Below are 25075 nucleotides of genomic sequence, written 5' to 3'. Positions count from 1 at the left end.
CTTCGGAAAGGAAAGGTGTCATTGTCTCAACCACCAATGTGGACAATCTGTGGTTGTTTGGCATCACTATCGTTGCTGAGTCTGAATGTGAGGAACATGCCATTGGCATGTCTTGCCCACACACATGCCATTTTGTTACCTTTTGTGAGTGTGCTTATGTGGGTGAATCTGGGTGTATGTGGAAAAAATGTATTGCAGCTGAACGGGGGCTGGAAGGGTCTTTTTTCCCTGGGTGAAGCTGACTAAACTTTGTGTTGTGTGCCTGCATTTTGACTGGAACTCATCATGTGAGGTCAGGTATGGAATTTTCCACTTGTGGCATCATGTCAGTGCTCAAACTATTTCAGATGTTGGAGTATTTAGGATTTTGGATTTTCAGATTAGGGATGCTCAACCTATAATAATAATAATTAAAATCAATAGGGTTCAAACTTAAAAACTAAATTTTATGTACATTATAAATATGTGGCTAAAGAGAGATTGTTCTCTCTCTTACATATGAGGAACTATGACTCCGAGTAGTTTAGTAACTTGTCCAGATTTCGTATCTACTAATGTCAGAACCTAAGTAGAACTCAAGATCCTTAGTTATTCCTCAGTGAGCACATTTACTATAGTTCGTAGATATATATTTCTCAGTCTGAATGGAAGTGGACATCTCAAGATGTCTATTAAAAAGAATGTTTCAGGCTGGGCAAGATGGCTCACACCCGTAATCCTGGCAGCTAGGGAGGCCAAGGTTGGAGGATCACTTGAGACCAGGAGTTTGAGACTAGCCTGGGGAACATGGCAAGACTTTGTCTCCACTAAAAATGATAATTAAAAAAAAATTAGCCAGGAATGGTGGTATATGCCTGTAATCCTAGCCACTTAGGAGGCTAAGGTGGGAGGATCGCTTGAGCCCAGGAGATTGAGGCAGCAGTGAGCTATAATGGTGCCACTGCAATCCAGCCTGGGCAACACAGTGAGACCCTATCTCAAAAATAAAAATAAAATAGAGAACAAGAATGCATCATATTCATTTCATCCATTGTTTGAAAGTGAATTCAAGGGATTCAGAAAGCTAAACAGTACTACATTAAAATGAAGTTTTGTGGAAGTGGTTTCTTCTTGACCAGTGTCTTTAATCTAAAAGCTTTTGTGTAATGAATGAAGGAATAAAGCTTTTGCTATTTTGATATTTTGAGAGCATATATATTCTACATATTATGAATATATACATTGCATTAGTCTATTGAGAACTTGCTCTGTAAGGTTTTGAAATTTTTAGCATTTGTTAACTTCAGGTAAACTTTTCCCAAATTAACTTAATATCTCACCATTCTGTATTTGCCTTGATTATTTTTACACCATTTCTCAGGCTAAGAATGGAAGATTTCAGTTGTTCATTTATAATGTGAGGGACTTCGTAAAATAGACTTCGGAGCAGTCCCTACCTTTCCCTATTTGTGTGTTCAAAGAAAATTCATTAAAGGAAATAAAGATTTAATTAAAGGAAATGAGAAGACCTGAGTGAATTTATAGTAGTTAGTTTTGAGAGGGATGCACAGATAATGGAGCTACCTAAAACTTGCCTGTTGGTGATGTTAAGACCTTCACTGCATTAGTTGCTTGTCCTTAGATTTCAATGATTTACAGAAAAAGTGGGTACAAATATGAACTAAATACAAACTAGTTCCAAAAGCTCATAACATTTCAGTTTTGGTCAGTGATGACTATGAAGCCTAAAGAAATTGCACACTCTCATGTCTTTCTCTTCTCGCAAGTTGCAACAGGAACTTCTAGCCATAAAACAGCAACAAGAACTCCTAGAAAAGGAGCAGAAACTGGAGCAGCAGAGGCAAGAACAGGAAGTAGAGAGGCATCGCAGAGAACAGCAGCTTCCTCCTCTCAGAGGCAAAGATAGAGGACGAGAAAGTAAGAGGCACCAGGGTAAACGATGGACTCTCTTTCCTCATCGTTAGCTGATCATTATTCAGAACAAAACCTGATAAAGAGTGCAGTTAGACTCATCAAAATTGTCTGTGTTTAATTAAAAGCGTAGATTACAGACCCAACTGTGAAGTTTTGACATTTACATACCAGCTCACATCATTGAGTCTGCAGAGCATCTCAAGAAGCAAACATAGCATTATCTAGCAAAGGTGCTAATTTCTGTTGTTTTGAACCTTAAAAATAATGTAATGCTAAAGCAGTCTAATATATGCCATCTTGTTTAATAATCAGCTTGTATCTATATCTCCTGACTATGCCTTCCTTACTCCTGGCCAAGTAATAATTGCTGTCTAAGTAAAGCCTTGCCTCCATTTAGTTTTGGCATACTCAAACGTTGAGAAGATTTAAGGCATAACACATGCAAAAGAACTATCCACAAGAGGGAGACAGATCCAAATAATTCCCTGGTATTAGGCCAGTTCAAAATCAGGTCGTAGCAAGGTTTAAAATTTGATGACTTGAAGTGGAATTGTCAGCAATATTTATTTGTTTAATGCTCAAAGGGTTTTTTTTTAAACTAAGGTTTTCAAACTAGCAACTCAGAAAAGATCATTTTAATGTGTTTAAGGGATTTAATATGGATCTAATCCCTTAAGATAACTTGATTATTAAAATACAGTGTTTTGTTCCTCTGCAGTATTTTTTAAATGTAAAAAAATTGATTTTGGGAATTCCCTTTCTGCAAAAGTAATTAAAGAAATAGCTGAAGTCTTTTGAAAATTTGCAGTTTAAGTAGTATTTATAAAGCATTACTGTACTATTTTCTAAAGCATATTTGGACTGTGGTTTCTTCTTTTAATAGGAAAACTTTATATGCTGTGACCAGCGATTTTACTTCTTAATCTTTGTTAAATATTCTAGAGGCATGAGAGAACAAAACTCACCATCAACATCTGTTTCTGTGTGTGTGTGTGTGTGTGTGTGTGTGTGTGTGTGTGTTTGTGTTTCAGGGGCAGTGGCAAGTACAGAAGTAAAGCAGAAGCTTCAAGAATTCCTATTGAGTAAATCAGCAACGAAAGACACTCCAACTAATGGAAAAAATCATTCCGTGAGCCGCCATCCCAAGCTCTGGTACACGTATGTTCAGTGTTTGGCTGTTTTCATTCCCGGGGTAAAGAACACAGGTTCTGTATTTAGCTGACCTGGGCACAAATCCTTAGCCTGCCATTTCTCAACTGTCTGGCTGTGGGCAAGTTCCTTGAATTCTCAAAGGATCAGTTTCCTTCTCCATAAAAAGAGAAAAATAATAGTGCATGCCCTATAGGGTTGCTGGGACGGTCCTATGAAATAATGTGGTAAAGTACATAACAGAGAGAAGTGCTAAATAAATGGTGGCATTTATCAACTTGAAGGCAAGGAAGTACATACGTTCTTTGATGAATGAATAACTGACAAATATGAGGTGGGCATAGACATTTGTACTTTGCATTTTTCCATTCTCAGCTGGTGCATCTGATATCTATATAGTAATTTCAAAAGATTTGGCAGATTGTGATTTTATTACACTTGACTTGGTGTAAGATGGAGGTCAGCTATTTTTAAAAGTTTAGTAGAATTTTGTCTCAAATGAAAAAAAAGGAAGGAAGAAAGGAAGATAAGGGAGGATAGGGAAGGGAAGAAGGAAGGTTGCTAAATAAATAACTCTAAGTCTTCAGTGAATAGTTTACACCTGCGTACCTCACCTCATTTCTTCCCAGACAGCAAAATAATAGCTTGGCTTCTGACACACAACCCGACAACATAATACATTGTGGTATTATGGTTTTTATGGAACCATATTTCCGTAAGTCCAATACACAAATATTTCAATAAAATATGGAGGATGTGGTGATTTTAAAACTCAGGGCAAAGAACTGATAGGCAAATTATATATGGATAATAGACTAATAGATAATAGTTTCATTTCTTTCTTAAAATTGTTTACCAAATGACATAGAATTTTACACTTACATATTTTTCAATCCCTCACACCATTAAAGATAGAAATAGTACTTGATTACTCTGTTATATTAATACTGTAAGCATCCTGGGAGTTCTATTTAAAGAGTTAATGTACTTATAAGCCTATTTTATAGGTATCTGCCGTTCTCTACATCTCCAAACAGGTAACAGACAGATACCATAATGTTTTATAAATACTTTTGAATGATTTTCATAATTTCTATCATGTATATCAGTTGACATGAAAAACAAATCTCTGAAGAACAATTTCAGATATTCAATCAATATCACAAATTATTTAAAAAGAAACATGATTTTGTTACCTAAAACTACACACATAATTTATAGCTAAATCATAATTCAAAATTAAAGTCAGTTCTAAGAAAAGATAGTAGCATTTTTAAATGAGGAACAGCTACATGCAAAGAATTTGTTGGTTAAGTTCATTAGCTGTTCTCTTAGGTAATATTAAGCATAGCTCTCACACGTTACTTGGCAATATTTACCTCGTTTTTATGGAATTGAGCTTCAGTAGAGTCCAACTTCAGATAACCACAAATGATTAATTTATAGAATCTGAGTTTGCCAGTTATAGCTAGACGAAATATCCTTAAACCAATAAAGTCTCTAAAATGTATGCTTTAAACAAATAATAATGGTAGAACAATCATTGTGATGGTGGCACTATGTTCTGTTCATTGTTTTTGTTACTTATATAATTATAGATATTTATATCTACTATATAGTCAATGTTCAGTCCTATAAACTATTCTCCAGCAGCACAATTGCATTTCTTAGATTGTATTCACCCAGGAAAAAGAAAACATTTTTAAAAATCGGTTTCATATTAAAGAATATGATTCCCATTCTTTACTACTGAAACTGACACGAAAGTCAGGAGATGGGAGTCCACTGGCAAAATCCTGTCTTTTCAATAAAAAAGGCTACTCTCATGTACTCACATGTACTATCTAGCAATTTTTTAAAATGAAGTCCTTGCATATGTTTACTTTTACCTTGATTGTTTTATACTATTGACTAAAAAGGATTGAGATGATTACTTTTCCCCTAAGATGGCTCTTAAGAGAGCATAAGCAACAATCTCAAATTGTCAAAAGCTCAGACTCTTGATAAATTACTGTAGCGAAGCAAACTTTTCTATGTGATTGTATGACCAAGCACATGGTGGACATCCTTAGGAACCCTGCATCATTCAATAGCATACTGCTACAGTGAACTTGCTTACATGAGGCTGTGGTTTGTATACACTAAGGAGAAAGAGCATAAACATAGCTCATGAGGCACGTGTATAGCATGCACAGCTGATTATTGCTGACCGACATGCAGTAAAAACTACTGAGTAAATAGTGAAACTTCCTTCTCTTTTCTAGGGCTGCCCACCACACATCATTGGATCAAAGCTCTCCACCTCTTAGTGGAACGTCTCCATCCTACAAGTATACATTACCAGGAGCACAAGATGCAAAGGATGATTTCCCCCTTCGAAAAACTGGTAAGTTGGTTTAACAAGAACTTTGTTTGCTCTTCTGTAACACACCTGTAAGTTACATTTTGCCACACCTCTAGAAGAAAGTCAAAGGATTTGAATCATAGATAATATACCTCCCCACTCCTGCCCCCAGCATCAGCAAACATGCTCATAAGCACGTGCACATGCACACACATACCCTACTTATTTCTATATCAGTTGATTCACAACATAATCAAAATACCTCTTTTTCAATTTAAAAGTTCATCGTATTTTAATTTTAGCCAAATTATTTTCTTATTAGGAATAAATAAAAATAAAAATTTGATATCTCAGAAAACCTAACACTTCTCTATTAGATAGGGCCTCTGTAATATCTTTCATTGACCTGTTTTTCTGCCGTACCTCAACCATTTACCACAAAAATTAGAACAATAAAGTTTAATTTTTCTGACAAATATTTTACAAACCTTAAATTTTCATTGTTTTCATGGTGAAAGCAGTGAAGGCCAAAGCTACCTTCTGAGTAAGTGACGTGCCTTATATCTCGTGGATTATAATAGAACTCAGAGTGAAATTATAATTGATAATCTCATGTAGTTATGTTAACATTTATATAGGGGAAATAGCACAATGAAGCTTTTATGTAGAATTTAGTAAACAGTTCTGTGGCTCTAAGGATTGTGTTTGTTGTTCCGTCTTCGTCTCCTTTCTGAGCATTCTGATATATATATATTTAATGTCTTATATGCGCTTACTGCTATAATAAATGTTTAAACTTTAACTAGATACATGTATAAATAGCATTTGTGTACATTCTATTCTAAATCTCATGTTGTTTGCCAAATATAGTTATTTAGAGACAGTAGTAAATTTAAAAATGTTTGTCTCCACAACTGATCTTAAAAGATATTCATATAAGATAGCTTGGTCTATTGTATTTGACTCAGATCTACTTGAAGAAGTATAGATTTATTTATTTTATATAAGTGCAGAGTGAAAATGATTTCAAATAATTACATTCATTTTCCCAAGCAATTTTGAGTAATTAAAATGAATATAGATTGTAAAAACACATGCCGAAGCTATTTTCTGTCATATCATTTACCTGTAGCATAATGAAGATTTAAAAATAAAATCAATTATGAATTAGAATTTATTATTGGCCATCTAGCATATATTGTAGGCACTAGGAAATGATCTTTAACTATTGCAGAACAACCTGTGGCTTTTTAATTTAAATAACCCAAAGATTTTTGCATTTCTACTAAAAGATGGTAAGTATTATAAAATACTTCAGTGGAAGGCTATTCAAAGACAAAGATAATTGAGTTTTATGTATTGCATCAGAATTTCACACTATTATCTATAAATCAGAGTGTCTTATAAATAAACTTTTCTAGGATAAAAGCAAGAAAGCAAAAAGTGAACCTCTATGTTATTTCTAAAACATGAGTATAGTTTATGAAAAGTGATCCATAAAGGACATGAGTTTTAGAATGTGGGGACTTTGATCTGCAGGCTTGACATTTATTTGTGAGTAGCATGAGTAGGAGCTATTTACTAAGATTATGTAGATACTACCCCAGGTCTTAGGGAAGTGACTGACATTCAAGAGTCCAAGGAGTTACTAAAAGGAAAGAAAAATATGGATTCCCCTTATGGCAGGAGGTTACTGATGAGTGATACAGTTACATTCACAGAGAAAGACTTCTATCCTGCTGAGCGCAGAGCCTTTGAATATATCCTTACCACTGGGAGATTGAAAACTGACTGCAGAACTGATACTGACTTTGAAAAGAAGTGGCATTTGGGAACATTAAGCACCCAGAGAGAAAATCTGATATTTTTAATACTTAAGGAGAAGTACTAAAAACTCATACTTTGTGTCCCACTGTTGCCATGCAAACAGCTTAAGGTTTTTCCTCTGTGAAGAATAACAAGCTGTTAATTTATTCTCGTAGATTTTCCCAATCCACAACACAATTTAAAAAGAAATCCTTCTCATGATATATATGTTACAAACCCTATTTAAATTTGCACAAATATGCAAGACATTTTCTGTGCCTTATTATGTGCTATATAATAATAGTGAAAAATCCCTGGTCTTTTCTAGAGGTATTTTTTCTGTATTTGATCAGTATTTCATGTTTCTTCCTTTTATGTTGAAAATCTGATATTTATGAAGTATCTGGCTGTTGATCTATAAAACTAAACATTTTCAAGCATTGTAGCAATGAAGTTCTTGAACAGCCATTAATACTTTAATATCTCTATAGGGGTTTCAAAATATTCCTTAATTCAATTCCAATTGCCTGTTTAAGAAAAGTAAGATATAATTAAATACAGATGTTTTCTACACTCTATCTAAAATACTTAGAGATGCCCTTCATTAATTACAAAATAGGTGGAACACTTTCAGCTTTTATAAATATAATCCATTTTGTGTATTTCCAATTCCATTGTGAGAAAATTTAGACATATAGTTGCACTAAAAGAAGAACACTGAAATGTTGTCAAATAATAATTTTGACTTCAATGTTTATTGTATTTCAGTGACTCAAAAGTCTTTACAATCTAAGTGAACAATAAAATTTTACCATAATAAAACATATGTGATGACTGGGGAAACTGTTTAAGATAGTTTGTGTAAAGCTACATCATACTAAATGAAATCTAGAATAGTGTCATTGATCATAGAGTGTAAACACCAGCACAGCTACTGTAGAGTGATGCTTTGTTATTAGAGCCAGATTCTAAACCTCTCTTGTCTGCTTGGATTTCACTGAACTCAATCTTAGAGTTAAAAGAAGTTGTTAAATGAGTGTATTCTATCGTTTGATCTATGTATGATACTATTTTAGTTTCTTTTTAAATCTACATCAGCAATATGTATTAGCAAGCAAGATTTACAAGAGTAAAACTGGAATCAGAGTTAGAAAAGTCCTAATGGTCTTACATTGATTGAGGTAGCCCTAGGATGTCCCTTAAGCAGGGAACACAATTTGACACCTCTCTTGACCTTTTAGGACCTTCCCCAGACAGTGATAAGCCAGGAACAGTTAACTACAGAAACCTCATTTGCCTGCAGAAATCTGACCTTTGTCACGCAAAGTAGACCTTTACTTCCTTCCCCTTAGGAGAATCATAGTTGCTCCTAGAATTTGGGCATTTTAGAAACATGGAATTATATTAAGAGTTGGCTCTAACCATGCCCATTCCAATTCACTTTTCTTTAAAATGTAAGAATGGAGTGTCTTCTCCTTCAGCCCCTGGTTTTGAAGTGGAAAATAACATAATTGTTTTTAATTTTTATATGCATTGCCCACACTTAAAATAGTACTTCCTTCTAGAATTATACATTGTAATTCATTTTGTTCTATAACACAAGGATATGTTGATATGAAAATGTGGAATATTTTACTAAACTTATACTTCGGCTGAAAATGGTATCATTGCTGTAGTAGATGACTTTATTGTTTTTATATAGTAAACTGCTGAACTGATGATAAACTATCAAGTAGGGAAAGGAAGTTTTGGAAATAGTACATATTTCCTGGCAGTTTGGAAATGGTATATATTTCTCACAGAGATTCTACATATGTGGTGATTTTGAACTGACCTTCAAAACCATTTGATTGGATTCTGTTCCAGTGAGTGTGTGCATATGTTTCATAAAATATCGTGATAAAAATTTCTAGAAGTTTTATGCTCCATTATATTATTGAGGTTTTACCCAATGAACTTTGCCTTTCTTTGAATATTACAGTCTTTCCATTTAATACTTCTGAACAAAGTGAGTTGGCTGGCTAGATTAACCTCTTAAAGTGCACAAGCCATATAAAGCTTGGCTTGGGCTAATAAGAGACTTTTCCAGCCCCACTGAAATATTTATTTTAATGGTCAGCAACACTAGAATAAGACTCAAAGATGGAAAGAGTCCAAACATAAGTGAAGGTTTTGGAAGGCCAGTATCATTTTCCACACTGAGGAAATTGGAAAGAAGGCAGAGATGAGATATGTAGCTTTGTAAATTACCTTTTGGTATAGCAGTCAGCAGTTATGTTCTAGTACCTTGATGACCTCTTCAAATCATTATAATAAAAATTAACACAATAATTATTTTTAATGGTTTAGAATATCTCTTCCTCTCTCTCCCCCTCATTCTGTGTCTTTCAGAATACACTTGTGCATGTGTGCATTGTATACATGAACATTATACACATTTCTGCAAAGATATCATTAAGATGGCTTAGGCTTATAATGATATTTGCTCAAAATCTTATTCAAGATTGACAAACACTGGAGCATTTTTATATATCTTAGTACTCTATCTTGGTTACGTTGTTTTGACTAAACTTGTTTAAAATTATTGAAATAAACTTCTTTTAATGAATCTTATACTCATTTTCTCAGAATTGAGAAGTAATATGGCCATTGTAATTCAGGCTTTGAAGCTACACATACCAGTTGAAAATTTGGGTCCTCAATCTTGAGAAGTTAATTTAACCTCTCTAGGCCACGATTCCCTCATCTGTCAATTGAGGATAATAATCGCACTTGATTTGCACAGTTATTTTTAGAATTCAATTAAATAATGCATGTAAAGCACTTAGGATCATACCTAGGATTTAAGGAGTGCTTACTCTTGACTGTATGTTTGTAGTTGATAAGGAAATTTTATTTATTTCTATTATACCAAAACTAAATCTCTTTTTTGTAGAAGGTCTTTTTAATGTCTTACATTCTTCCACCTTTATTAATAAAACAACTAAGCTAAGAAAAAAGTGAGCAATATTTTCTTTTTAAGCTATGGGCAACTCGCAAGGCTATTGTCAAAATGAGGGTAAAGTTATTTGCTAATTTTGCATATTCTCTGGCATTTCAGAGCTCACTATGGTATCCAAAGAAGCAGCAGGCTGCATGCCTATAGTCCTAGTGACTCAGGAGTCTGAGGAGGGAGGATTGCTTGGCCCAGGAATTTGAGCCCAACCTGGGCAACATAGGGAGACCCTGTCTCTTAAAAAATAAAATAAAAAAGGGAACAGCAGGCTTGTTTTTGTTGTTCATTGTAGGAGGAAGTCTGATTGATGTTCTGTACTCACTAGGGCCAGAGTTTTAATTTCTGCTATTAATTTCATTTTAAAATTAGCAGACTTTAGTTTTCAGAAAAGTTTTATATTTACAGAAAAATCAAACAGATATTGTTGAGTTCCCCTATTGTTGCCTCCTCCTAACCCCTAGGTTTCTGCTTTTTAAATATCTTGCGTCAGTGTGGTACATTTGTTGCAATTAAAGAACAACTATTGATAGATTATTGTTAATGCAGTCCGTAGTTTATATTAAGGTTTACTCCGTGTTGTAAGATTCTATGAGATTTAACAAATGCATCATATCATGTCATATATTCACCATTACAGAACAATATAGAATAGTTTTACCACCCTAAAAATCTCCTGTGTCCCACCTATTCATCCTTCCCCCACCCAACCTTTGGTAACCGCTAATTTTTTTATTGTCTCTGTAGTTTAGCCTTCTGCAGAATGTCATAAAGCTACAATATGTGGCCTTTTCAAACTGGCTTCTTTTATTTGGCAATATGCATTTAAGATTCTTCCATGTATTTTGGTAGCTTGAAGCTTTTTTTGTTACTGAATAATATTCCATTGTATGGCTGAACCACTGTTTATCCATTTACCTCTTGAAGGACATTTTTGTTGCTTCCACATTTTGGGGATTATGAATAAGATGCTATAAACGTTCATATGCAGTCTTTGTATGGACATGTTTTCAACTCAATGGGATAAATACCTAGGACTGCATTAACTGGATTATATGGTAAGACTTGATGTTAAAAAAAGAACAACAAACAACAAAAAACTGTCAAACTGTCTTCCAAAGTGGCTGTACCATTTTGCATGCCCACCAGCAATACAACAGAGTTCCTGTTGCTCTACGTACTTGTTAGCACTTTGTATTTTCAGTTTTTTTTCCAGTTTTAGTCATTCTAATAGGTATGTAGTAGTTTCTCATCGCAGTTTTAATTTGTAATTCCGTAATGAGAAGTGGTGCTGAGCATCTTTTCATATGTCATTTGCTATCTCTATATCATCTTTGGTGATGTCTTTTTAGATATTTTACATTTTTTAAATTGTGTTGTTTTATTATTGAGATTTAATAATTATTTGTGTATTTTGGGCACAAATTCTTTATTTGCTATTTGTCTTACAAATATTTTTCCTCAATCGGTAGTTTATCTTTTAATTCTTGTATCATTGTCTTTCACAGAACAGAAGATTCTAATTTTATTAAACATCAGTATTTCCTTTCACGGACCATGCTTTTAGTTTTATATCCAAACATTTGTTGCCAAACCCAGGGTTAACTAGATTTTTTCCTATGTTTTCTTCTAGAAGTTTTACAATATTTCATTTAGATCTATAATTTATTTTGAGTTACTTTCAATGAAAAGGATAAGGTCCTTGTCTAGATTCATTGTTTTGCATATCGATATCCAATTTTGCTGACAACATTTGTTGAAGAGACTATCATCCTTTCTCCAAAGAATTGTCTTAGCTCCTTTGTCAAAGATCAGTTGACTATATTTGTATAGGTTTATTTCTGTACTCTCTATTCTATTTCACTTGTCTACTTGTCTATTCTTTTGCCAATACCACACTGTCCTGATTACTGTAACTTCATAGTAATTCTACAAGTATGGTACTTTAAGTCCTCTTAACTCTTCTTCCATATTGTGTGGGCTATCCTGAGTCTTTTCCCTCTGAGTATAAGCTTTAGAATCTGTTTGTTGATAACCATGAAATAACTTACTGGAATTTTGTTTTGTTTTGTTTGGAGAAAGGGTCTCATTCTGTCTCCCAGGCTGCAGTGCAGTTGTGCAGTCTCCTGGGCTCAAGTGATCTCCCCGCCTCAGCCTCCTGAGTAGCTTGGGAGCATAGGCACATACCAACATGCCTGGCTAATTTTTGTATTTTTTGTAGAGATAGGGTTTTGCTATGTTGACCAAGTTACTTACTGGGATTTTAACTGGGATTATGCTGCATCTAAAGATCAAGTTGAGAATAGTCATCTGAACAATACTGAGTTTCTCTATCCATGCATATGAATAATTCTTTTATTTAGATTTTCTTTGATTTCTTTCATCAAAGTTTTCTAGTTTTTCTCATTTACATCCTCTACATAATTTATTAGATTTATACTTTCCTAATTTTTTTGGTATTAATGTAAATGTTACTGTGTTTTAAATTTCAAATTCAAATGGTTTGTTGCTGGCATGTAGGAAAGCAGTTGACTTTTGTATATTAACTTTCTATCTTGCAAATTTGTGTAACAGCTTATTCATTGCCGGAGCTTTTTGTTGTTATTGATTCTTCGGGATTTTCTACATAGACGATGTGATTTGTGGACAAAAACTTTACTTTATTTCTTCATTCCCAATCTGTATGCCTTTTTTATTTTTCTTTTTTATGTCTTATTGCACTAGCTAGGACATTCAAAATGATGTTGAGATGTCGAGTAGGAGAAGTAAAAGGGGACATCCTTACCTTGTTCCCAATGTCAGGGGAAAACATTTTGTTTCTCACCATCAAGTGGGATATTAGCTGTAGATTTTGTGTTTGTGTTGCCAAATTCAAGAGTTCCCTCTATTCCTAATTTTCTGAGAGTCCTTACAAATTATGTTGGGTTTTGTCAAGTCCCTTTTCTGTATCAACTGATATAATCATGATTTTTTAAAAAGCCATTTGATGTAATGGTTTACATTAGCCAATTTTCAAATAGTGAACCAGCCTCATATACCAGAAAATCCTACTAGCTTGTGTTGTACAATACTTTTTGTACATCATTGGATTTGATTTGCTAGTATTTTGTGGAAGATTTTTAAATATATATTCAGGAGAGATAATTGATCGATGCCTATCTATTCCTATATAATGTCTATATCTGATTTTGGCAGTATGGTAATGCTGTCCTCATAGAATGAGTTAGGAAGTAGTCCTATTTTCTGGAAGAGATTAGAGTATTGATACCATTTACACTTTAAGTATTTGGTAACATTTACTAGTGAAACCATTTGGACCTGGCGCTTTATTTTTTGGAAGGTTATTAATTATTGATTCATTCTCTTCCATTAGATATAGGCCTATTTAGATTATCTCTTTCTCCACATGTCAGTTTTAGTAATTTGTGTTTTTCAAATAATTCATTCATTTGAGTTTTCAAACTTGTTAGTAGAGAGTTATTCATAATATTGCTTTATTATCCTTTTAACATCCACAGCATCAATAGCTATGATATGACCCCTCTTTTATTTCTGATATTAGTTACTGGTTTCTTCTCTCTTACGTCTTTTTTCCTGACAGTCTCACTGTAGTTTCATCAGTTGATCTTTGAAAGGACCAGTTCTTTGTTTTGTTGAGTTTTCTCTATTGATTTCGTGGTTATAATCATTTTGATTTTCCTGTTAATTTTTACTTTTTTTTCTGCCTACTTTAAGCTTAGATTGTTATTTTTCCTCTATTTTTTTTAAAGTGGAAGCTCAGATTATTCAATTTTTGTCTTTTCTTCTAATATATACACAATGCTATAAATTTGCCTGTAGGCACGGCCTTTACAGCATCCCATAAATTTTGATATGTTGTATTTTCATTTTCATTTAGTTGAAAATATTTTGAAATTTATCCTGAGAGTTCTTCTTTAAGTCATGTTTTATTTAGAGTTATATTATTTAATCTCTAATTACTTGAGTATTTGCTAGCTGTCTTTCTGTTATTTATTTTAAGCTTTCTGTTATTGATTTGTATTGTGGCCTGAGTATGTACTGCATACACATTCTGTTCCTTTAGATTTGTTGAAGTACATCTTATGCCTCAGAATATATTCTGTTTTGGTTAGATGTACTAAAGTCTCCAACCATAATAGGTTTGTCTGTTTGTCCTTCCAGTTCTGACAGGTTTTGCTTATGTATTTTGATGTGACATTATTAGGAGCATACATATTAAGGATTGTTATATCTTCTTGGAGAACTGACTGTTTTAACAATATGTAACAAACACCTCTTTTATCTTCAGTAATCTTCTTTGCTTTGAAATCTGCTCTGTCTGAAATTAATATAGCTTTTCCAACATCCCTCTGTTTAGTGTGAACATGTTATATCTTTCTCCATTGCTTACTTTTGATGTGTGACTTATATTTAAAGAGGGCTTCTTTTAAGCAATATGTAGTTAGGTCCTGTTTTTTAAATTTACCGACAGCCTCTCTTCGTGTATTGAGGCAATTCACATTTTAAATGATTATTAATATAGTTAGATTAATACCTACAATGTTTGTAACTGTTTTTTTTTTCATTATATTTACTTGTTTTTTTAAAAATGTTCACTTCTTTCTATGACTCCTCTGGTGCTGAGAACTTTATGTAATTCAATGCTCTCTACTCTCTAAACATATCAATTGTACCTCTTTTAAAAATATGTTTCAGTGGTTTCTCTGGAGTTTGATAAATACATTTATAGTGAATCCATGTCCACTTTCAAATAACAGTATACCACTTTACAGGTGATGCAGGTACCTTATAAAAGTGTATTTCTAATCTCTCCCTTTTATTCTTTATATTGCTGTTATTTATTTCTGTTTTCCAAAAGCTACAATTATCCAGTATTTTGTTCCTATTATTATTGTGCACAGTTAACTATTAGAACAATTGATAATGAAGATAAAAGATTTTCTTTTACTTTCATATGTTCCTTCCTTTATATAGATCTGACTTTCTGACCTATATCCTTTTCCTCTTCACTGAAAAACTTTTAACATTTCTTGTATGGCAGGCCTACAGGCAATAAATGTCCTTAGTTTTTATTTGTCCAAGAAAGTGCTTTATTTCTCCTTCTTGTCTGGGATAATTTGTGTTCTTTTTTAAAATTTTTTTGGCAACATTTTGTACTTCCCTATACTTTCTTTTGTATTCTACAGCTTATGACAGGACATCTGATCTAATTCTTATCCTTGCTCTATAGATAAAGTTTTTTCTTTTTTTCTATGGTTTCTTTGAAGATCTCTTTATCTTTTATCTTCTGCAATTTGAATATGATATGCCAAGATGTTGAGTTTTTGGTATTTATATTGCTTCATATTCTCTGAGATTCCTGTATGTATGGATTGGTGTCTGGATTAATTTTGGATAATTCCCAGCCATTATTATGTCAAATATTTATTCTTTCTTTCTTGTTATTTTGCTATTCCCATTAGGAATATGTTATAGCTTTTGCAATTTTCTTAGAGTTTGGGGGAATTCTGTTCCATTTAAAAATTTTTTTTTTCCTTTCTTTCTAGGAAGTTTCTATTGACATATCTTCAAAGTTATTGATTCCTTCCTTAGCTGTGTCCAGTCTACTGATGAGCTCATTAAGACTTTTTAAAAAATTATTTCTACTACTGTGCTTTTGATCTCCAGCATTCTCTTTTCAATCTTTCCTAGTTTCCATCTCTCTGTTTACATTATCCATCTGTTGTTGCCAGTTGCCAACTTTCCATTAGAACCCTTAACATATTACTCTTAGTTCTTTTAAGTTCCCTTTCTGTTAATTCCAAAATCTGTGTCATAACTGAGTGTGGTCTGATGTTTGCTTTGTCTCTTCAGATTGTTTTTCTTGCCTTTTAGGATGCTTTATAATTTTTTGTTAAAAGCTTGACGTGATATATTGGACAATATAAATTGAGTAATTTTGGTGTGAGGTTTTATGTTAATCTGGCTGGAGCTGGGCTTTGTTTAATATCTGTTGTAGTGATAAATGTGAGAGTCTTCAGTTTCCTCTAGTTTCCTTTGATTTTTTTCATTCTCCTATTGCTTTGGGGTTTCCCTAAGAGCTCCTTCTTAAATAGAATTTGTGTCCTGCAGCTCCCTCAGTTTTAATTCACTATTATAATAGCAGAACCTGGTTGATGTGGTGGTAAGGTATTGGACAGGAGAAATGTTCTATAACCTTATGACTAAATTTCATTTTTTTAAGTAGGCCTGAGTTTGTGTGCTGTGATCCCTTGAACTACTTCTTAGGCTGTTTCCTCCCCTTAAGTAAGATAGGAAAGCTAGAGGAGGCTGAGATTTACTAGTTGCCTTTTCCCTTGGGTCAGATAAGGCTCTGTGAAATATTTTCCCTTGGAGAGCAGGCTTTCGTTTGTGAAGAATCCTTTGTGTGTATTTCAAAATTGTTACTTTTTCATTAGACAAGTATTACAAAATGGTTACTTTTCTTCCCTCTCCCACTCCTACTCCCTACCTTCACTTAAACAGAAAGGGAGTTTTTCTCATATATTCACTGAGAGAAACTGGTTGGGTTCCTGGAAGTAAAACCCATGAAAATGTAGTATTCTTCTGAGATGGGGCCCCTGGATTTTTTTTTTTTTTAACAGAATTTTGCTCTGTCACCCAGGCTGGAGTGCATTGGCATGATCTCAGCTCACTGCAAGCTCCACCTCCCGGGTTCATGCTATTCTCCTGCCTCAGCCTCCCGAGTAGCTGGGACTACAGGCACCCGCCACCACTCCTGGCTAATTTTTTTGTATTTTTAGTAGAGATGAGATTTCACCACGTTAGCCAGGATGGTCTCCATCTCCTGACCTCGTGATCCACCCATCTCGGCCTCCCAAAGTGCTAGGATTACAGGAGTGAGCCACTGCACCCAGCTGCCCCTGGAGTTTTTAACTCTCAAGCTGGTTCACATTCAGCCTCCAGCAATTCATGCCTTCAACAACTCATTAAAGTTACCATTTAAATATTTATTTGTTACTGACTCCAGTGGCTTTTGCTCCCTGTAAGCTGAGCTCAGCTGTGATTTTCTGTATTTTCCTGTTTCTCCAGATTTTAGCATGCAAGTTGCCCTGAAACCTTAATTCTCTGATAGATCTAAGAAAATAATCTTAAATTTTATTTTGTTCAGCTTTTTACTTGTGAGGTTGGGAGTGAAGATTCCCCAGTTCTTCACATGTTGAAAATGAAACCAGAAGACTACCACTTACTTTTAAATCTGTAAAGGATTAAAAATACTTTTAAAAACTCAACTTTTTCATTTTTTGAGGTGACAGATTCATATTTGAGCAATATTATTCTTACAAATTAATGATTATATATTTTTTGAAGATTAACATCAGTGCCCAGCTTGCTCATGATTAACAAGTCCATGTGCTAAATACTGAGAGAGAGAAAATTAGGTTGAAATTATTTTATTTTAAGTCACATTTTGTAAGCAAGACTTGGGAATTATGAGGACTTTTTGTCGATTTTTGTGTTACTGTTTTCATAACATTAAACCATTTAGTAAGGTATGAAAATCAAACCAATTTTTAACCCTTATCAAATGAGAAAAATTTAGCTTCTTTTCAAATAAGATTCACTTTTAAAATAATATTATTTTACTAAATAATAATTTACTTTTTAATAGTCTTTTTGATGCAATCATTTAGATTATGAAAAGTTAGCAATTTTAAAAGAACATATTTAGTTGATTTTAAGATGCTCACTTTTTAGACAAACATCTGAAATCTGAATTGCTCTAATGGATATTTATAGTTTAGCAGTGCTTTCTGGTGGCAGGGAGTTAGTGGTATACAAGGCAATTGTAAATGTTGTAATTGATTAATTACTGTAGTATTTATCCAACAATTAAATGGTCCAGAATACTAAGATTCCTCATGACAAAGAAATAATATAAATTTATAATTTATACTTTTTTATTTTAAAATAACAAACATAGTATAAATCAATAATCCTAAAAATTTTTGATGAAAAAGTTAAGTATGTTAGTTTTGAATCAATGAACAAAATGATTTAAATTTCACAGTTCAGTAAGTGAGAAGCTGGTTTCATCGATTGCATATGCAATTTATATAAAAGTAGTTGGGGCTAAGAGCAAGTATCAAATGACAATTGTGTGATAATGAATCAGCCTTGAAAGAACTTCGAAAATGTAACTCAAATATTTTGCTTGCGGAAAAGCTAATGTAGCCTGGAAAGACAAAGCATGGAAAATAATTTCATGGCTTGGCATTAGATGAACAAGGCTGAGAATTCTAGCTTGGCACTGTTGATAGCTGTGTGACCTGCACATAGTGCAGATTTCTCTGAGCTTCAGTTTCTTCAAATGGCAAATATGGAAAAATTTGCCTTCCAGTGTTATTGTAAGCAAAAATATACTGCCCAGCACAGTGCCTGACATAAGTCTCAGCACATATTGCCAGTATGAATTATTAAGAATAATAGTATAGAATTAATGGTAGGAAATATTAGTAGTAGCCATATAAGGTAATTATTGAAGAATTAGAATGACAAAAGGAGACTTAATTTTTAGTCTTAACCCTGTCACTAATACATGACTATGAGCATAGTGCTTCATGATGTTAAATTTCAGTTTTTTCAATTAAGTGCAAATGGACCAAATGATTCCTAGGATTGTATATGAAACTAAGAAGGAGATATATAATTGTGTTTCATAAGGAGGTGTGATAAAAATATATTAATTATTTGAAGAATGTATAAGAAATAAATGACCGTGCTTTTGCACAGTTGTATCTCAAATTAGTCATAATTGGTAACTATAGAAAAGTCTAATGACATATTTTTCACTCCTCATAAAATGCTCATTTAGAACAGGCAGGACATTTTAGATAAGATTGGAATGAGAAATTGGCAAAAAATAATAATTAAGACTTTAAAAGCATTTAGCCATCTGTTGTATAATCATGAGACTGATTGAAAAATGATTCCTAATTTATAATATTCACAACTATTGAACTGAGAACACTGAGGAACTATTTCATGCAAATATACACATGTGTATGTCTTTAGACTTACCTAATGAAGTAAATTAAGAGATATAAAATAAATGATGAAACATTTAAGATCGTATTTTCCTTAAATTTTCAGCCTCTAACTCAGTTACTTTAAAATGGAAGTGTTCTTTATGGCAAAGAAATTGGAGAGAGGAGTGGGAGGGGAGGGGGACTTGGTTAAGGACTATCTTATTATTCAAAGCAGCACATAATAACAGTTTGTCGTGACGTATCAGATTTTTTATCAAGTGACTTTGTTTTAGTTTATGTCTACCAGCCTCCTCTTTTGTAGAATTATTTGCTTTTTATCCTCTTATTTTCATTTTAATATTCATATTGATTCCTCCATTATTTTCCACATATTCACATACAAGATAAATTCAAAAGGTATTTTTCATAGAACTTTATTCTGACACTTCCCTTATCTGTATTCTCATATCATTGTAATTTTTGCTATAAAAGCTGGTAATTTTGTTAATTATGAGATATTAAATTTTATGATGTTGTTTTTATCCTGTTCATCCCAATTAGATGATAAAAAATGTCTATAAAGATAATGCTTGTAACATCTTCCTTCTTTATTTGACAAACCACACTTTGTGCTGGGCCTAGACATAAATATTAAATAAACCAGAATAAGTAAAAAAAGATTTCTGACATTAAGGAGCTCACAGTCTTCACAGTGAGGCACATATAATAGGTTCTTAATAGGTTGACTGATACTTTATTTAATTCAGCAGTTGAACAGTTGAACCACCTTACTTCTTGAGGAACTACTATTTCATATTTTCAGATTATAGGCATTCTTGAATGAAAGCAAAATCCAAGCCACCCAAGGAATATAGCTGGGAAAAGGCATTAAGATGTTACTTTTATTTTAAGTTGTAAGCCTTCAGTATCTTTATTTCAAAATGGGTATTTTAATGTCATTATATATATTTTAAAGTAGGTAACACAGAAGTAATGAAGAGAAATTCTTGGAGAGAATGTATTAGCCTATTGTAGCTGTACATATGTGGTTCTTTGAAAATAGCATAGACCAGCACTGCCAAATATAATTTGATGGAAGAGTTCTATACTGGCATTGTTCAATTCAGTAGCCACTAGCTGCATGTTGCCACTTGAAATTGAACACTTGAAATGTGGCTAGTATGACTTAGGAGCTAAATTTTTGTTAACTAATTTGTTAGCTCATAACTAATCTTGTAAACTAATTCATCTGAATTTAAGTTTAAAATGCCACCTGTGTCTAGTGACTATCATGTAGTACAGCACAAGTATACACCAAGACAAGCACATGTGTGGCATAAGCATCATGATGAAACCCTTCCAGTGTCCAAGACAGAGTTCACTAACCAGTCACAGCAAACTCTTCCCTCCGAGTTTGAACACAAGCCTTAGTAAAAGCATTCTAAGTCACATCACCTAAAGAAGATCTAATGTCTAAACAGACTTATATTTTCAGAACTCATTAATTTTTAAGAAGCAAGAACCAAATACAAATTAGTTTGCTTTAAAAAGTGGGAGGTGTTTGGAGGGAGTCATTTAAATGAATTTTCCTATTGTCCAGGTGCTTAGATAATGTTATTAATTCAGTGTGTTTAAACTTTGTTATTAGAAGTATGAGTTCCAGTCTTGCCTTTTCTGGGCTTTATGTGCAGTAATGCTCCCTCCAAATTCTGACGACGATAACCCAGAGCAAGCCTAGGCTCGCCTCTTCACAGTTTAACAACAATGGCAAAAACAAGCACTCTTTCCCTGGCCATTCTGATAAATTCCCAGGATCATCTCATTTGAACAGCTTATCTCACTTGCCCCTTACAGAAGTTTAGATGGAGTTTGCAGTTTACCTCTCAGTTTACCTGGACTGAGAGCAAAACCCTAACCAGCATTCATCCATCTAATGGGCAGCTTTGATGTGTAAAATTTTCTGTTTATAGAGTTTTGTGTGGATTTTCACAAATGCACTTGGCCTTTCCTCAGTGGACTTTTCAAATCTAAATTGTCTACCCTTTCTTCAAAAGCCATTTTAAGCACTTCAACTCAAAGGAAACTTTTCCCAGTCCTCTATGTTTTCTGCCCCAAAACAGTGATGTTGAAATCTTACAATTCGGTTCCTTAATTTGCCTTTGCTGCTATTCTATTCCCATGTAAACATTGCACCTTCATAATAATCAAGTTTACTCAGAAACAGGATTTGTGTTTTATTTTGGGGGCCTCAACAGTGCAGATAATATATATTCTTTCCTGTTACATTCTTTCCTGTTTATTTTAAAACTGCTGCTAACAGCACAATAGAGTCATGTCAAATCCTTCATTTTTGAAACATTATAATAGGTGATCATGTAAGATTTATGAGATGAATGCTGTATTTTCCAGAGAAATGCATTGAGACCTTTGTAATGTAAATCATGTTTGGAGAATAAAGAATGTAATAGCAAGAAGAGCATAATAATTTATTACATGATAATGATGTTTTACCTGCTTTAGACACCACACTGTGTTTTTCCATAGTAAAACACTGATACGGGAGCAGCAAATTACTTTGGGGTATTATTTGGTCAGGAATAAATAAGTAATCAATGGATTTTAGATCAAAACTAGCAAGAATAATATACATTTGTTCAATAATAATTTTGAAGAAAATTAATGTTAACAGACTTATATAGTAGAATAGATAACTTTGGTCACTATGTGCTAGATCCATTTTAGGCATCTTACCTATATCTTATTAATGCCATACAATAATCCTAGAAGTAGATATTGTTATTTCTCACCAGTTTCATAGATGAGAGAACACAGAGAGGTTTACTAACTTTCCTCAGTTCTCATTTTCTTTATTATGGCAGTATGTACAATGCCAGGTTTGAGGACAGCGAGTTTTATTTCAGAATCTAGTCTCTTAACCCTTACCACCTATTCTTTGAACAAGAATAAGTTATATCTATTATCATTGAAAATGGCAATTTTGCTAAAATTAAAATACCATGTTGCATCTATTCTAATAAAAGTAGTGACTTATAACAATTTAGGTTGTGTCATTTCTAAGTTAACTTCAGTCCAATGATGAATAAAGTTCAAAATCCTTTTAGAAATAGCATATGTTTGGTATATTCTTTTAAAAACAATGATGAGAGATATTTTCAATGGAAAACAAATTATTTAAAACCAAAGATTGACGTTTTCTTCCTGCATCTAAATATTTAACAAGTTTTTCAAATAATAAACTATTTCAAAAGTAAAATCTATTTCAAGTTGGGCTTTCCAAATATGTTTGTCATAAACAAACTTTCAGAACGAATTTGCTGATTATTGACAGAATTCTGAGAAATTGTAAATGTGATAGTAGTGCCAAAATGTGTTAATTTGCTAATTCTATAAAGGAAAATACTATTTTTCAAATCTCCTAGATTTTTTAAGGAAGATAGATAAACATAGGCCCATAAATAATAGACATACTTTAGTTATATGTGTTTAAATATTCCATATATAGGCTATTACAAATTATCATTCATTTGTAGTACAGTTATAAGAAAAAAAGAATATGTCTCCAGTTTTTATGAAATGTTTTTTAAAGACACATCGATTGTGTTTGCCATTACCACTACATATACATATGTAGAAAATCATTTCCCTTTGAATTTATTACTAGGATAATATTTACCTTTTTTAAGAATTAATATACTTATTGTTATTACAGTGATGTTATGAGTCCTCTAGAAGTGAAAGATGACTGTCAGATAGAGAGGGAATGGGGAAGGGCAGAGGATATGCATGTTAATATTAGAGAATTAGAGAACTGAGAAGTCTCACTGAGGACTCCAGGGTAGGAAAAGAAGATGAGTAGACACAGAATTCAGTGATGAAGAACTCTGTGATACAGAAGGCAGGAAGTGGAATAAAATGTTGGCTGTTTCATAGATAAGCATTGGAAAATCTTAATTCCTTTCTCTTGTTTAAAATAAATAAATTAGATAATCCAGAGGTGGTATTGAGTAAATCCTAGAGATAAATGACATGAGACCACAGGAAAAGATTTAATCAGAAAGAGAATGGAGAAGCTGCCACATGAAGAAAGACCATGACTGTTAAGGTCTCATCTCTTTTTTAAGGGGCAGATACTAAGAGGAGAATGTGAAAGACAAAAATCAGGAAGTTTATGTTTATAGAAAGTTTTTGAGTTTTAAAACTAGATATGTTAAAGTTTGAAACTTTAGGCTGACTAGCAGGAGATAATTTTTATATTTTGTTGGAAGAAATTATATTAAAGTGTATAGTCTAAGGAGTTGTACATGTTTATAATTAGATATATAAATATACCTAATAATTAGATATATTTAAATATTATTTTATATATATTAAATATATAAAGTAATTATAATTATTTTTATAATAGACTTAATAATATATATATCTTTATATATAAATATAATAGATATATTTATAATAGACTGAATACAGTCAGTCTGTTACTTCATAGAATAAAGATTAGAAGGGACTGAATATATCGGGAAGAACAGTCTATTAGTTTTGTCTTTTTTTTTTAGAGTTTCATTAGCAATCTTCTAATTCAAGCTGTTCCAAAGAAGGAGGTCGTTTTCAAAGTTGTCCCTTTTAATTTTGAGAAATGAGACAGGAGAGAAGAAAAAGGAGGAGAGCAAATTTTTACTCAGCACTTAACACTGGGCTGGAAGTTGTGGTCACTCTGAGCACATAGAGTAGATTAAGGGACATTTTTGCTTTCAAGGAGCTCAGCGTCTGATTTTAAGAGATTTTTCTCAACCACCCCTAATGTAAGCATCTTCTGAATTTTATAATGCTTACACTCAAAATCTATCCCTCTCCTAAACAATGAATTAGAAAGAAACGAAAATTCATTGAAATTTACTGCTATGTGTTGTGGCTATAATTTTTTTCTTTTTCCTTTTGTTGTCAAACTGTGAGCCTATTTTATCATTACCTATATGATTGAGTTTAGAATAACTTTTATTGAGCATTTATTCTAAAGTAGTTATTTTGCTAGGTTATGATGTTAAAGAAATGTGTATCATCTGATTCAGCTTTTGGTCTCTTCTAAATCAGTGTTCTGAAACAATACCAGGGACTCCCAAATCCTGAAATCAGTACATTTTTCTCAGGCTTCCTTTTTCTCTGTGACTTTTGACCCCATTGTCCAACTCATGCTCCTTAAAATTTTAACCTCATGGGCTGCCCTTTCATTCATCTGCTTTACCTCTCTATTTTCACCACCACATCCTTTAAATATGAAGCTCGTGAAACCTGAGGTTCCTAAAGCTGCATTGTCTCTTCTGTTGTTTTAACTTTTCTATTTGAATTGTCACCATCTTAAAGACTTTGATCCTACTTGTTATTCATGCTAACCAGTAGTCGTTTCTGATGGTGGGGTTTAACCCAGCTTTCTCATCTATAAAATGAAAAGGTTGATCAGGACTGCCTTCATTCTTTTCCTCTAAGTTCTTATATTTGGGATCTAACTCCACATCTCTAAACTTCAACCCTTCCATAGACTTCAGGCTAACATTTCCAAGTTATCTTGCAACTATTTAAATGTAACAGATTTGGAAGTTGACCTTTCAATCCTACACAACTCAAGACTTCCTACTCCTGAGTTTCTCAATTCTGCCAGTGCCTCTCTCCCAAACATGCAAACTTGACTTTTGGGTTCAGTTCTGTCTCTGTCGTCTTCTCTGTTCTTTTGTCCACTCTGTCACCAAATTATGTCTTTTCCCCCACCTACTTTTTATCCTTTTTAAAGTAGGAAACGTCTTTTCAGATGTATTTTTTTTTCTT

The 25075-nt window shown here is 33.1% G+C and overlaps 1 protein-coding gene across 30 annotated transcripts in view; it reads left to right on the top strand.

Annotated features, from left to right (window-relative positions):
* Window positions 1-25075, top strand: part of HDAC9 (histone deacetylase 9) — a 914219-nt gene that overhangs the window by 504574 nt on the left and 384570 nt on the right. For 11 of the 30 annotated variants that reach the window (XM_077998033.1, XM_077998020.1, XM_077998028.1 and 8 more), the window contains 3 exons: window positions 1767-1917; window positions 2946-3072; window positions 5328-5449. In XM_077998033.1, coding sequence (XP_077854159.1) covers window positions 1767-1917; window positions 2946-3072; window positions 5328-5449 — 400 coding nt within the window. The remainder of the gene's footprint in view (window positions 1-1766; window positions 1918-2945; window positions 3073-5327; window positions 5450-25075) is intronic. The other 19 variants (XM_028845976.2, XM_028845962.2, XM_077998032.1 and 16 more) reach the window with 3 other exon arrangements.

Source organism: Macaca mulatta, chromosome 3, assembly GCF_049350105.2.
Source record: "Macaca mulatta isolate MMU2019108-1 chromosome 3, T2T-MMU8v2.0, whole genome shotgun sequence".
Lineage (NCBI taxonomy): Eukaryota > Metazoa > Chordata > Mammalia > Primates > Cercopithecidae > Macaca > Macaca mulatta.
This window is presented reverse-complemented; position numbering and strand designations above follow the sequence as displayed.